General features: G+C 51.3%; 1 protein-coding gene across 1 annotated transcript; it reads left to right on the forward strand.

Moving 5' to 3' along the window:
* Positions 1–13,889: 13,889 nt before the first annotated feature.
* Positions 13,890–15,104, forward strand: TCIM (transcriptional and immune response regulator). Its single transcript, XM_076358920.1, has one exon. It carries the CDS (start codon positions 13,927–13,929, stop codon positions 14,245–14,247), a length of 321 nt encoding a protein of 106 aa, XP_076215035.1. The 5' UTR covers positions 13,890–13,926; the 3' UTR covers positions 14,248–15,104.
* The last annotated feature ends 538 nt before the right edge of the window (positions 15,105–15,642 follow it).

Below are 15,642 nucleotides of genomic sequence, written 5' to 3' on the forward strand. Positions count from 1 at the left end.
TCATGCTCCCAGTGTGACCTCCAGTAAATCTCTGGGTTTCTGCTGTGTTTTAGCTTCCCAGCCTTACCAGGCAGGCAAGCATCTCTACCCCATCTGCTAACGGCGCGAGAATCCCTCTTCCGCTCTGCTCCGCTCTGTCCATGCGGGCTGCATTCACACTATCCATCACCTCCTGTAGCTGCCTCTGTTTGCTGAAGCCTAAAGCTTTCCTCTCTTTTGCTGGCTCATCACTGCAGCGTGTGATCTGTACAGATGCAGTGTCAGCGCTGCAGTGGCATTGGGGCGAAGTGACAAGGAACGCATGCCTGGGGTTGTCACACACAGCCACACGCTAGACTCGGCTGCAGCTCCCGGCACCTTACGTTTCTGCCTGCTGGGAAGCTAAAAGGACAGCGCAGCCGGTGTCAGACAAACGCTGGTCATGTTTTCCCATGGATGGTCGGTGCTGGGAAACAGCATCGGTGTAAAGCAAGTCACCAGATGGAAGGATACCCAGAGGGACCTTTGGGAAAGGACTTTATTTCAAGCCTTGAAGTCCCCGATGTACGGCCAGCATTTATAAACCATTGCACTGTTAATGCTGTTTGGAAATAAGAGGAACCAGAGACTGAAACATTAGCATTGGAATAAAAATAGCTTTGCATGGGGCAAACACAGTTTGGAAACAAGCCAAAGACAGGCCTTGACAAAGGTCTTTGACCTCCTTTTAGGATTACAAACATCACAGTAACTGCACGCTGCTGCTGCTGCAGCCCCCATTGCCCGCAGCCCTGCACCAAGCTCTCCGCTAGCAACTTGAGTGTCTCATTTGGCAGCCAGGGTTTTATGGGTCTCTGGGACACAGCAAAAATCACTTTCCCATTGTTGTGGTTTAACCCCGCAGGCAGCTAAACACCACACAGCCGTTTGCTCACTCCCCCTGCGCCAGTGGGATGGGGGAGAGAATGGGGGAAAAAAAGTAAAATTCATGGGTTAAGATAAAGGCAGTTTAATAGGACAGAAAAGGAAGGGAAAATAATAATAATGATAAAATAATATACAAAATAAGTGATACACGATGCAATTGCTCACCACCTGCCGACCGATGCCCAGCCAGTTCCCAAGCAGCGGTCACCCACTCCCTGGCTAACCCCCCCCAGTTTATGTACTGAGCATGACGTCATATGGTATGGAATATCCCTCTGGCCAGTTGGGGTCAGCTGTCCTGGCTGTGCCCCCTCCCAGCTTCTTGTGCACCTCCAGCCTTCTCAGTCGGTAGAGCATGGGAAGCTGAAAAGTCCTTGACTAGTGTAAGCGCTACCTAGCAACAACTAAAACATCGGTGTGTTATCAACATTGTTCTCATCCTAAATCCAAAACACAGCACTGTACCAGCTACTAGGAAGAAAATTAACTCTATCCCAGCCAAAACCAGGACACTTGTTCATAAAATGTGTAGCAGAAATATAGTGCATGGCAGGATATAGGACTGGGTTTGCAGATTCGTCTTTAGGGCATAGGCACCCGGATGAGAGGGGTATGCCATGCACCTTCCCATCCTCCACAGACTGGAGGACCATTAAAAATACATCATGACTGTGGCCTAGAAACATCTTGTGTGTTCAGGGGCAAGAAACCAGCAGTGATGGCTTTAATTCCCCCTTTTGGGCATCCTTTCGCCTGCAGTGAAGTAGGGGAGGAGATGGGGTCCCCACACACCCCAGGGCAGCAAGGGGCTCCCTGGAGGAGGGGGCGGCCGGGGCTCCCTCTGCTCTGGCTGCAGATGCTGGCTGCCCCATCCCAGCACATGCCCCCAGCCAGCTTGGCTCTCCCGGCCACACACGGCCACACACCCGCTGCCGGAGCAGCTCCTGGGCTGGTCACAGGTGATAAAATCCACAGGCTTTGAGCGCAAGTTCTCTGAGGCCAGGGCTGTCTTTTTCTGTATTTACTCAGAGACGAGCACAGCAGGTTCCTGGTTTATGACGAAGCGTTAGAGTAATTTGAATAATAAATACCATGAAGAAAGTGCATTATTATGAAATATGGGTTTTTCCAATAAATAAATCATGGCTATTATTTGCATGTATAATATCAAGAGAGTGTATCTGGGACAGCTGGTGCTGGCTGGAGTGTCTGACAAAGATTTGCAATAAATTAACATCCCCTTCTTTTAGCTCGCCTCTTACTCCAGCTCCACTGGCTTCGCATTTTAGGATTTGAGGGGGTGATGCTGTCGGGGCAGACCCCATTTCTGCAAGCCTTTCCTCACATGGAAAGCTGTGCCACGTTTGCCATGCAGACCCGCTGGGCAGTGGTGCAGAGGTGCCGTCCCCAAGGGCCTGACTCAAGCCCCAGCCACGGGGTGCATGCTTGGTCTAATGAGGGGAAAGTGGGCAGGCGGCTGGGAACGATTTCTCTAATGCTTGGAGTGGCCGTTCACGCCAGGAGCCGGGGTTTAATCACCACCTGCGTGGTGGCATGTGCCGGTGCCACGCAGAGGACACGACGTGTCCGCCCCAATGCCTGTTTGCGGAGTTAGTCACTGCAGCCCACGGTTGCTAGACCGGGTAAACAAGGGCAAACAAAGGCGCTGGCGTTCCAGGCAGGCATGGTGACCCCATGAGGCAATCCGTACCCTGCTTCCCAAGAGCTCTGTCACACCGATTTCTTAGAAAAAATAAAAAAAGGAAAAAAAGACAAGGCACTGCTATTATTGCAGTAAGAGGCTGTCTCATGCTGGGCTCTGCGGCTAAATATATTCTGTGTTTACTGTACGCAAGAACAGTAGGAAGCCTTCCGAAACAGCACCGGGGTTGCTCCGATCTTTTTCGGCAATCAATCACGCCTGGCTTGAGCCATTTTTATCCTGACAGAAATGGAAAATATTTTCCTGGTTTAATTTCTACTGATCAAAGACATTTCCTCAACAGAGAGGAGCCCCATGGCCCTGGGGGGAGAAGAAGTTCCCGAGGAAACTATTTCACTGAGGAGACACAGGGCAGAGCTCGCCCACAGTGGGATGCCCCGCGAGCAGACGAGCGAGTTCAGCACACAGTCCCTGCAAGGCCAGGAGCGGTTAGCAAGGCTATTAATCCTTTTTCTTCCCAATTAATTTGCTGAACAAGAGATTTGGTGTTTACCTGTGTGCTGGCTAAACACAGCGCCTGAGAATATCTCAAGGCCATTGCCGCTGCGTGCAGGCAGAAGCGGCGATGCCAGGGCTGGGCACATTTGCTCATGGTGACAAGACCCCGGAGCTCGGGGGGGGGTGGACAGTGGCGCATGGGTGAGGGGCAGTGGCACACACAAGGGCAGGGGCACCCATCTCCCCCCCAAGCTCCTTGGGGCAGCTCTCACCCGCCCCATCCCGTCCCTCGCACACGGCTGCCCTGAGGTTTGCGGTTGCAGCCCTGCCTGTGAGGGGGACAAGCGCCGTCCCCTCTGCTGCACAGGATCCTCTCTTCCCCAGCTGCTGCCGTGATAAGAGAGGCCTGTGGAGGGGCAGGGTTTGGGGCTCAGATATCTGCTGGGTTTTGTTTACTTTCTCCTTAAGATTTCCCTAAACAGCATTGGGAAACGCTCCTTCCATGAACCTCATGGTGGCCGGAACTGATTCAGCCTTCTGCACGGAGGGGATTCTGGAGATGAGCTCACTGGCCTTGTTAACTTGACGTCACGCTCGACACTGTTTACTGATAGACAATGTATGTTATTTTCATTTGCGCCTCACGTCAGAGTGGCGTGCACGGGGCTCCCGACACATCCCCACCAGCCCCACGGCATCCCCGGCTCCCCCAGCCCCTCCTGCACGAACCTGCCTAAAGCACGGCCGCTCGTGGGGTCAGCGCGCACCATTCAAACAGCAACTGGTGATTTAAGGAGCGGCAGTGACCACCCCCACACATGTTAATACCCAAACCTTGAAACCTTGAATTTCCCTTTCCCCTGCCCACTGCAGGGGCAGAACCTGCACCTTCCAGCCTTCACCTGCACTGCTCCCGAAAACACAGGGCATTGCTCAGCTTTTCCTCCTTGATGCTTTCGTGGAGCAAAAGCGAGCAGCTCAGAGCAATCCAGGCACTCAAGTGCATTCAGATCAGCAGCGGACAACCCATATGAGAGCTGTTTTACCCAGCATTCTCCATCTAAATGGCCCTTTCATGTATTATGGAAAAAGCACGCAGCTCCACGCTGGCGTTTCGGCACATTAATCACACACTGCAGCTGTCGGCCACTATGGTGGGGGCTGTGGAAGGTTGTGCCACACACAGCTCCAATGCCAGGCCAGGGAGGATGTCAGTAAGATTGAAAAATGCCTGTTCTGACCCATTTGTCTTTCAGGATTTCTTATGTAAGAAAGAAAAGAGGGAAAGGGGACACGGCTGGAAGCAGCATCAGGGCTCTCCCATCCACCTCTAAAACACTTTGCGTGCTGACCGGCCTGCTCGGTGTGCTGATCCGGCTCACATCAAGGCCACGAAGCAGCGACTCTGAACACCGAGAAGTTAACAGCCTCCGTCTGAGCCCAGCACTGCCGCGTGAGCAGCCCCGGCACTCCAGCCCCAGTAAGAAACCAGTCACCACACTCGTCTGCATCATTTGGACCAGGCTTTGCAGCTCTGTGACCTGCAGTAAGGACTCTGCAGTGTATGTACAACAATTTCACCTATTAAATATAGAGCATAACCTACATGAAGATTTGTAGCTAAGCAGTCAGGCTTATAAGACCTAATACAAAGCTCAGAGGTCTTTCTCTCCCCAGACATCTTCCCCAAGCAGGAGGGGCGGCTCTTATCAGTGCTGGCTCCCGCTTCGCTCAGTGAGTCTCAGACAGACCCTTGTGACGAGCAGATCTCTCCCGAAGGCAGGCATAAAGACAAGTCTGATTTACTACTCCCAGGCAGATGCCGACAACTTCAGAGCACAAACTGCAAACCGGGCTGGTTTCTAGTTTGACACCGAACCTCTGACAGATCAGAGCCGAAGCAGGCGCAATCACAGCTCATGCACTCAGTTAGCAGTTTGCTGATCAACTGGGTCTCTGTCAGAGGGACTGCAAAGCAGTCCCACGCAGCATCATCTCTCTCCCCTTTCCTCCCCTCCTACACAGAGCTGAAATAAACTTGCAGTTCTAAAACTGTTCTTTTCTGTTTGAACTGCCTGCGTAAATAACCCAATGCAGACAGACCGAAATACCCATAAACCAGCGCTGACACTTGACAAGGATTCAAGGGCAGATCTCTAGAACAAAGACAAGGCTCCCTTGTAAACAAGGCATCAGTCACTTAGATTATAACAATTAGGCAACGTGATTGTTGGGAAACATCTAGAAGGCATCACTGCAAGAGCTAAACAAGTCTGAGAGCAGAGACTGTCAGGGGGCTGCTGCTTGGAAAGCTTGGGGGTGGTTTCCCACCCTGCGGCTGTACAGAGCGGGTCCGTGCCCCGCTGCACTCTCGATGATTCAGGGATCGCAGGAGTCTCCCCAGCCCCAGCTCTGCCTGGCACAGACCTCAGCCGGGGCAGGCGACGCCGGCCGGCCCGGCGCCTGAAACTGCCAGCCTCGCCTCTGTCCTGGAGATAGGCTTTACAGCCCTGCTATTGCTCTTCAGAGTGAGAGCTGACGTGCACTGCTGATTACAATTTGCTGGGGAAAATAACCCCTGGCAGAAGGTCAGTAACCTGCCATAACCCCAGAAACAGCCGCAAGGGTCCTGGGAACAGCCCGAACCCGGCTCTGGCGGCTGTGTGGGTCTCAAACCCATGCAACACCCATGCAAAGCCATGCGACACCTGTGCAGCACAGCTCCCATCCCCCCAAAGCAGCAGGGGCACCGCCAGCCCCAGGTGCGCCCTAGGGGGATCTGCAGCAGGGCCTCAGCATGCAAAAAACAACCCCCAAAACCCTGTATGCAACCACCAGCCCCTGCGATTCGGCCGGCCACTGCCATTGCTGCCATAGGCAGGGTAAAGGCAGGACTCTGCAGAGGATTTGGGCTGCAGTGCCGCCCCAGTGACGGCAGCGGTGATGGGAGGAGGATCGCAGAAATTGCTTTTCTAGCAGCTACAAGGCGAAAGCTGTCAGGCCACGAGAGAGGGTGATGGGAGGCAAACACCATCTGTTTTCTCCGAGGAACTCTTTTGTTACTGGAGGAATGAACTACAAGGCTGATAACACCACAATTTCAAGCTAATTTCCCACACGATTTACGTATCGGTTGATTTCCTGATAAATCTCCATAGGCGCAGGCTGGGTGTTTCCCTCAGCTTTGATTAGCAGTTTTCTTCTCTCAGCGTTACTCGGATACGTGTCCCCAAGCCTCGACTGCACACTGCTACCAGATACACGCTGCTGTTCCCCAAAACACAGCCAGGACATGAGCTACCTCTGCCATGTGCCTGTTTTGCTTTGCCACAAGATTAAGGAACTGAAAACTAAATCTGCAGGTTTTCTGCTATTAAAGCCTGTCCCTCTGAACCAGAACCTGGCTCAGCTCCCTCTGCACAAAGCGGGTGCTTCTTTCCTCACCAGGGGAAATGCTCTTTAATTTGCTTCTGGGTGGATCACAAACCAGTACGGCATTTTGCAAATCAGAACTGCAAACTGCCTCAAAAGTGGTGAGGGGTCAGTCACTGCCCATGCCCCAGAGCTGGGAAATAGCCTTATTGCTACCCAGCAATTCGCTCAAAGCAGGCAAATAAGCAGCAGATGCAGGTCAAAACTAGATTTCAGGCTGAGCACACTGGACTGAAGATGCCTTGCCATTTTAACTAACTCTCTTGCATCCTGGCATGGTCCCTCTGTTGGTTCCCCAGCCACGCTGGACCGCTCTCAGAGTCGCAGCATTGCACCAGAGGTCACCCAGGCTTTTCCCCTGTGTCACGGTCCCAGGCAGACCACCAGCTCTGAGCCTTTGGTGAACTGCTGCCAAGCCCAGAATCTCCTCTGCACCATCACAGCCCTTACCAGGTACCACAGATCAGCAGCTTAATGCCCCCCTAGACCCCTACGTTGCCTTGCGACTGCACATTGCCACTGTTCTGCCTCCATCCTGATCGCTTTAGGACCCCGCTCCCCAAGCCCCATGGGACGCTGTGCCATGCCCTTTTGCACATCTGGCTCCCGATCCGGCGCCAACCCCTGTCCACAGACCTGGGCCGCAGCCACTGTGGCTCCAGGAGCGATGGGGGGCACCGAGGGCCCCCAGAAGCCGGAGCTGTACAAAGGCATGCATCCTGTCTGCCACCCCTTTTGCAGCAGAGGAAGCGGCTCGGCAGAGATTAGAGCCCTGATGAGGGGGGCACTTGAGCACCGGTACGTGTGTCTGGTACTGTCGCCCATGGGCTGGGCTGCGACAATGACCCGAGCCAGCCCCACGTCCCAGCCCCAAGGCAGGATTTCCCGTGAGCCCGTCCCCTCGACACCAGACAATGAGCTGTCTGACAACTGGAGACGGCTCTGCCTTCACCCTTCTCTAGCAAGGGGTACTCGGGGACCTTCAGGAAGATCAAACAGGAAATTCAGCAGAGAAAGAAAAAGGTTGTTCGTGCTTGAAAGTCTAAACTTTCATTGCCATGCTCAGTCTTGCTGACCCAGGAGGAAGATGCTGAAGTCAGGATATTAAAATACGTTCCCTGGCTCCCATGGCAATAGCAGGACATGGTGAGCTGGTCTGCAAACATGATGGGTAGGTGTCATTTCAGGATGCTGGTCCTGCCAGCACGCAGCACCCATCTGATGGAGCAGCCCTGCTGCTCACCACAGAAGCTGCCTGGCTGCGGGGTCACCCCAGCCCCCTCCAGCAACCAGCTGGGCCGCCAGCAAACCTGCTCACTTCTACCCTGCCCGCGTGCTCTGAGCCCATCGTTTGCCTGCTGCTGCCTGCATCTCCGCTAGACACGGCTTTTCGGTTTTTAACAAGGCTTTCAGCTGTACCGCATGCTCTGGCTGGCAATCTGCCACCAGCCTCTCTAGTAATTATCTCCCACTACAAGTGGGGAGCACCACAGTTTGAGTTTCCCTTTGCAAGACGGCTTTGGGAAGCCTCAAGGAACAGGAGAAGCCACCCGTGGCTTCCTCACACAGCCAGCCTCCCCTCCCCATCCCCAGCCTCTCCAGCCCCCCGTGACAGCAAGCATTTCACGCCAGAAGTTGCTGTGTCCTCAGCTCAGCTTTGCTGAATGCAGGGCTTCTTTAAAAGGGTACTAGCTTTTAAAAGTGCCAGAAATTTCTGTTTCTGTTCTGTTTCTTAACAGGCATGACTTACTTACTGTAACTGGCTATTCATTATGTCCTCCACCCCATTATTAACTCAGTGATCGTACATTTAGCAGAGAATTTATGAGAAATGAGGAGACATTCATTATCAGTAATACCACAAACTTTACTCTTATATGGTCTCCCTGCGATGCTCAGCTCCCGTGGCTGAGCAGCAGTGTTCACACAGCCAGGCAGCTTCAGCTCGTTCTTTCTGCCTGTGCAGGACAGCACTGTTCTGCAAAGCTCCGTTTTCTTCCTCTCAAAGGCCACAGTCCCCCTCGCTCAAGTCAGTCCAGCTTGCACCCTTGGTGTCACCAAGCAGGGACAGACCTGCCCGCAGGAACACCGCTGCCAGAAAGCCACAGCAGGATCAGCGGGGGGCAAGGCTATGTTTTCACTTTGCACCCCAACACTTTTTACCGACTCCTCTTACTGCATCGACACCGTGAAAATTTGTCATTTTCTTAATTTGTCAGCAGCCTGTGCTGCCCTTAAAATGGTAAACTTCACACCAGCTGTAGGACCAGCTCGGCTGTCGCCGGCTGTTGCTGGTTTTCCCATGTGTCAGCAGAACGGGTGCGCAGGTTGCTGGTGAAGGAGACAAGGCACGGGGCAGAGGGAGCCCCATGGAGCAATACCGAGAGCTGCTGGCTGCAGCTGAGTGACAGATGTTAATAAAAAATACTCTTGCTCGCCTTGGCTGGAGCACAGAATTAATGCTGTGCAGACTACACCTGATATAACAACGCATGTCTTAGCAGCCCAGAAGCCAGCATCTAATTTAATTTTCATAGTAGGACAAAGAAAAGTATTAAATAGACACAGTGCAAATTTTTTTTCCTATTAAAAACTTTTCCGATGGAATTTAACCAGCTTAATCGTGTCTACTGCTGTCTGAAAACCAATAGCTTTTTTTCTGTTTTTTAGGCAGGCAGCTGTGTGAGCAGGATTGTCTGAGAAATGTCTGAGAAAACTTTCCAGCAACTTAGCTGCAGCAGAATTGCTGTTAAAATACATCCCACTGTACTGCACATCTGAATTGGGGACCACAGGACAAGTCACAGGGAACACACACGGTCAAGTTAAGCTCTCGGGTTTTGTAAGCAAAGGGCACGGCGTCCTGCCGTGAGATCTGGGACAAGTGTTCCCAGATGCTCTGCTGAAGAAACAAAAACCACAGAAAAACCCAACCAACAACCAAACAAACAGAAAAACCCAGGTGGAGTCTGTGCTGTACAGAAAGAGGCACACGAGCCACAGTTGGAAGAAGCCGTAGGCAGGGAGGTTGGAGAGCCGGGGCAGGCACTGCCATTCGCACGACCTGAATGTCTGACAAGTTCCCAGGAATTTGGATTCCACAAGGAACATGATGAAACGGTTCCTCTTTGACCTTACGGCCATCCCACAGCTGTCTGCTGCAGAGCACTCCATCTTGGATACATTTCCCAGCAGAGAAAAAAACACAAAGAGCAGCATTTGTGGCTCCTGAGAAGGGCAGGGATTCTCCAACCTCCATGGCCAGCGGAAGAAGTGAGGGCTGCGAGTGAGCCAGAGGTCAAACACATGTGGGGAGGGAAAGGGTGGGAAGAGAAGAGGTGGTCTGAGGCTCCTGGGCATTTCAGGTTCTTAGATTTTATATATGCTAAAGACAAAGCACATATATATATTTTTAAGGCAATAATTTCACTTTCCTCTCCTGTCCCAAAGCCTTCTAGATGCCCTTCCAAAGGCTGAGTTTCTGAGTATTTCGCATATGGCTGGGAAGGTCTCTGCAGCACCAATGCTCTCCTAGGGGACTGCTGCATCTTTCAATGCCAACGTGGTATTACAAGCTGTGCAGGCTTAGGCAGGCTAGTGAAAGGAAAGCTATGCAAAACATGCCCTAGCAAAATGCAAAGGCATCCCAGATTACCTTCTTTGGAGTGATTTTGGATGGTTACATAAATGCAGACTAAGTTCTCTGCAAGAGTTTGCGGGAAAGGCACTGGCTGCTCCAGCTACCCCTGCCGCCAAGGGTAGCCCTGGTCTTCCCTCCACCCCCTGCTCTCGGGGCTGCCGGCTCCTTGCAGGGGCTGGGGGCTTTCCCTCTTTCCCTGCTTTACCTGCCCCACTCCTACAACGGTGCAGCCAGGGCTGGCGGGATCCTCTGGCAATTTGCAGCTCTGAGACGGAGATGCCTACAGGTCTATTTAAACATGCTTTGCATTGCCAGCAGAGTGCAGACCTGGCCGCTGAGTCACCATCCTTCCCGAATCTTTCCCTCCGGCGACTGCTTGCTCTGATTGCGAGACCTGGAGGCTTGTTTAGCCTACAATAAATCATAAGCGCTTCAGCTTCAAAACCTTTATGTCCATGACCTGGGACGAGATGCCTGTGGGGCGCTTGGCAAGCTGCGCTGCCAGATGCCGCAGAACTGCCCCATGCACCCTAAAGCTCGGCACAAACCTGCCTGTCCCCCCGACAGAAGAGCCCCCGCAGCTGGAGCACTCTAAACCCATCACGTCGTGAGAAGCAGAGTGCCATTAGGGATGTGGCTGAGCTGCTCTGCAGAGATGGTGGGGATAGGAATTAATCCTCCCATTAATGTATGAAACAGAGCATTTGCGTTTCACGAAGCAATTATACAATAATAACAGGAGAGCTATGATAGAAATCACATCTTGTCTGAAGTTTCGCTCCAATCCAACACATGAATAATTCCTCCTAGGCATTACTGGGAAAGCAGTATTAAAAGACCGATATAAACAAAAATTACTGGAAAAAGCAGATGAGGCATGCTTCATCTCTCAGTTAGGGTTGAACGCAACTAAATTTATACAAAGTGGGCAGAGAAGCTTGAAGGGGCAAAGACATTTGTTACTGCTCAGTGCAAGATGAGCTCACAAGAAAACACATGCTTCATCTTGGCAGCTTTCTGATGTCTTACTCCTAAAGCATCGGCTTTATTCTCGGTTTCCATGGCAGATACTTTTCTGAGCTTGTATCTTTCACAAATATTGCTAATTTATTCTCTCAGCCATGAGAGAATATCATGCAAATACCTGCAGAATGATTCCATGTGCAGTAAGAGCGGTGAAAACCAGGCGTATGTTAACATGCCTCAGCTCTTGTTTTCGACTAGGGGAAACCATGCCTTGCAAAAGAAGGGCTCATTTTCTACAACCACAAGATCACGGCCGATCTTCTGGCACTATTTTTGCCCTAAGTACTCCGAAACTGTATTACCTGTCCAGTGAAGCAAAGTACCTTTAACAATTCGGTCAGGCATTTCTTACAGGCAGGTTTCCCCCTGCCCCAGCGCTGCAGGCAGCACTTTCCATCTGAGCAGGAGGGGACCAGCGATGAGCATGGTCCCTCTTCCTACTGCTCCCCGCCTCGTATTTCGTGTTAACGGGAGTCTATAAAACATGAGGCTCTTTCACAGGCAGAGACCCAGGAGCCAGCCACATCAAAAAGATCCTATTTTCAGGGTGGATTTACCAGCCCTGCAAATGTTGAGCAAACAGCGGCTGATGTGTAATTCCCACAAATTCAGCAAGACTACAGCAAAGTGAGAGGCTTTTAAGTCTTTCTGGCAGGAGAATCACAAGGCCTTGCAAAGTAGTTGTTTATACACTAAAGCACATAACAGCTAGCACATACAAAAGAAAATCAAACAAACTTGTAAAAAGTAACCTGCACAATGACAGCGATGCAGAACCGGCAGAAAAAAATGGCAGGCACGTGCAGGGAGAGCTCGTGCCAGTAACAACGGCGCGGAGCAAAGTCCTGGCAGCCACAGGGAAAGCCAGTCCTCCGGCGGGATGCGGGCAAATGCAGGGCGTCGGGCTGCGCCAGGGCGTGCCCAGCACTTACACATGATTCCCTAAGTTCCAGACAGGAAAGTGGTCAAACACTGAAATGCAGCCGACTCCCTCTCCTAAAGGTAAAAGCCTGGCAAGCCCCTGCCAGCTGGAAGTCCATGAGAGCCTGGATGGAGCTGGGACTGCCAGTCATTCTGGGGGCCAGGCAGCAGCCTTCCCTGCTCTGCGCACTGCCTGGTGAGCAACAGCTCACAATTAATCCCATTCTCTGCTCCGTGCCGGCACAAACGCCTGGCACATGGACTTCAGGTGCTCTTACCTCTCCCGTGGCTCCCGCTGGCCACAGGAGGGGGGTTTGCAGGGGCTGCGCTCAGACATATCCCCTCACTCTGTCCGAAGGAATAGAAGTTTTAAAGGGAATGTGGAATGACAAGCAACTGGGAGATGTTACTTTGGATCTGCTCCAAATGCAGTCACGGATCACCTCCATAGTTCTCCAGTAAATAAGGGAAACCCCTTGGGGCTGTTGGCCAAACCAGCATGGGGACAGAGGCTGTTTCTGGACTTTTTCAGTAAGGATGAGTAATAGGGGTCATCAACACAACCAGTAAACAAGCAGCTAATTATGCAAACAGTGCCTCTGCAGTTTCCGGCTGCTTTTAAGCCATTAACCAAAATACACTTATCTCTGGCTCCGTGGCCTCAAGTGGCTTTTGAACTCACTGCCATTCTGGGCCAGATTTAGTTGTGCTCAGTAATATCAGATTTCTAAGCCCAGCAGGACGCTCCAGTGGTCAGAGCCAGCCCCTCGGAGGTAGCCATGCCCTGTCCACGTCCTCAGCGAGAGGGAGTCACAGAATCATAGAATATCTTGAGTTGGAAGGGACCCATAAGGATCATCAAGCCCAGCTCCCTGCTCCTCGCAGGACTACCTAAAACTAAACCGTATGACTAAGAGCGAGTCTGCCCAGCCCAAGGGCTTGGCATGAGCCGAGGGTGGGGTGGAGACCACAAACTCTTCTGGAGCAGAGGAACTGCACTGGTGAGCTGGAAATTAAAGAAAAAGGATGCTGGAGGCAGGAGCAGGGCAACAAACTGCTTGGTGCTGTTGCTGCAGCGCAGCGAGCACAGTGGGGCAGAAAGATTTTACCTGCTGCCCCGGTAAGAGCATTGCCATGTGCCAGATGGGCAGCTGTGGGGTGTAACATGCCGGGAAACTCACCTCAGAAGACATTATGGATCAGCTGCCTTTGGTAAACCACTTGCCAATTAGAAAAATACAGCTTTGTGAGCACTAAACATGAGCTGTATCATCTGGGAAGCGGCAGAAAGCATTCCATGCCCAGACCTGAGCAGGTTCTGCTGTGTTGCTGTACTTCTGCCTGACCAAGACATAGACAAGTGCATGTCTGCATGCGCAGGCTCACAGCCAACACCTCTTGCTAGTACTGCAATAGTTCCCACCTGGAGTTTTAACTGCTTCTTATATTATATATTAATTATATATTATATATTCTGAATGCAGAGCTTTTCTGCATGAACAAAAGGCCAGGAGCAGAGTTTGAGCTGTACTAGCTCAAAGTCCCATAGCGATAGCTGAAGTTGTGTGAAGCCTGTTCTGCAGTGGGTCAAGGAAAAACCATACCCATCACAGAAACACAGAAAACTTTTCATCTCGGCTGCACGGCAGAAGAAAGTTGGCAACTTAACTGTTAAATTCGCCTATGACTATTCAGTGTTGACATCAGCGTGATCTCATCACTGTAACTTGAGCCCTCCGGCTTTTTCTCCAGACTGCCTTTAAATACCAGTCCTGGGAGCCAGCACAGCACCAATCCCTCTGACTGGACCCGAGAACAAACCCAGCAGCACCCCACATAGATGAAAGCAAAGAGAAGCTACAAAACTCCAGCCATGTCCACATCCCTGCGAGTGAGCCCCTCCGTCCACGGCTACCGCTTTGACACAGCCCTGCGCAAGAAAGCCGTGGCCAACATCTTTGAAAGCATCAATGAAGAGTCCCTACAGAAACTCTTCAAAAACTCCGGGGACAAGAAGGCAGAGGAAAGAGCCAAGATAATCCTCGCTACCGACCAGGATTTGGAGGAGAAAACAAGAGCACTAATGGCGCTAAAGCAGAGGCGAAAAGACAAGCTGCTCCAGTTCCTGACATTTCGGAAATACTCCATTAAAGTTCACTGAACTGGCGAAGGGAGCAGAAATGGAGGAGAACATTTCAGGATGGGACTGTTTGTGACCTCCTACCACGCACAGCACGCTCCACTGCCCCACGAGCTGCTGGCGGGACATGGGACCTGACAGACCGCCTGCAGGGCTTCAGCCCCACCACGCACACAGCAAACCACAGCGCCGACGGCAGCATCGGTGCCCACGGCAGCATCGGTGCGGACGGCAGCGTGTCAGCCAGAGGCTCCCAGAGGGCAGGCAGCTCCAGCGGGAGGCAGCCAGGCTCCTCCGGCCATGGGACCAAGCTGTGGGGGGACCCCGCACCTGGGCACGACTCGAGACCTTCTGATGGACTCGGTGTTTACTGACTTCACCTGTGTGCTTTGCCTTTTCAAACGTGTTTCCTTAAAGTCTGAGCCCTTGCTAAGCCTTGCTGTTGTGGGCTAGGAGGGAGGTTCTAGAGACTGATCAGCTACTGATCATGGATCACTCTGCATTTGTTAAAATGCATGTAAGTGCACCGTATGGGTGCAGTAAGTTCAACCTTCAGGGAATGGATTTGCTCTAGAGACACACTACGCAACTGTACCTTTTCTTTCTCGAGCTGTATGTGCGCAGTATAAATTGTTTGCACAGAAGCAATAATAATGACATATTTCCCTGAATTTACTGTGAAGTTCCTTAATATTTTGTTCACTTCCCATTAATACTAAAAATCTAAATATCATAACTACAGTTTTTATTTGTATAGATTACAATAGATATTAGACGAGTACTTCATGGTAATATTTTATGACAACGTTATTATTATATCGACTATAATTTATTGCATATGGCAATCTGAAATTTAATAAATTATGAAGTAAATATAATTTCTCTTGTCTGAAATGCTCAATTCTCCTGGAGGAGTGGGGTTATACTTTTTTGGTCATTTCCTATAGATTCTGTTTTAAGAGCAGACTACCTGCACCTCTCCTTAATTCCCAAGTGTCGATTTGGCAGCCTGTTCTCAGAGTCGGCAGCAGCCCCTGGCTTCCCTGCAGTCCCACCATCCACTCCAGCAGCACCAGAGTTTGACCCACAGTTGCTGTGGTGACTCTGGCATCCCTAGAAAGACTGCACCAAATTTAATTGTAAATCAGACTCAACTGCTAGTTTCCTCTATATAATAAAGGAGAATTACATTTTTTGCAATAGTGTAACAGAAAAATCAGTTTAGAAAATGACCAGTTCCAAGCCACAGAGTGCGGTGCAGTTCCCCAGGCTCTTTGCATTCCTGCAAAGCAGACCGACAACTCGGACTTGGCTCCCCATCATCTAAAGAAACAGAAGTGAGTTATGACCGCTTTGGCAGCGGAATTGGACTCAGTTTTTCTGCAGGTTATGCCATACCATCATGATAGAGTATGT

The sequence above is a fragment of the Aptenodytes patagonicus genome, chromosome 24, assembly GCF_965638725.1.
Source record: "Aptenodytes patagonicus chromosome 24, bAptPat1.pri.cur, whole genome shotgun sequence".
Classification (NCBI taxonomy): domain Eukaryota; kingdom Metazoa; phylum Chordata; class Aves; order Sphenisciformes; family Spheniscidae; genus Aptenodytes; species Aptenodytes patagonicus.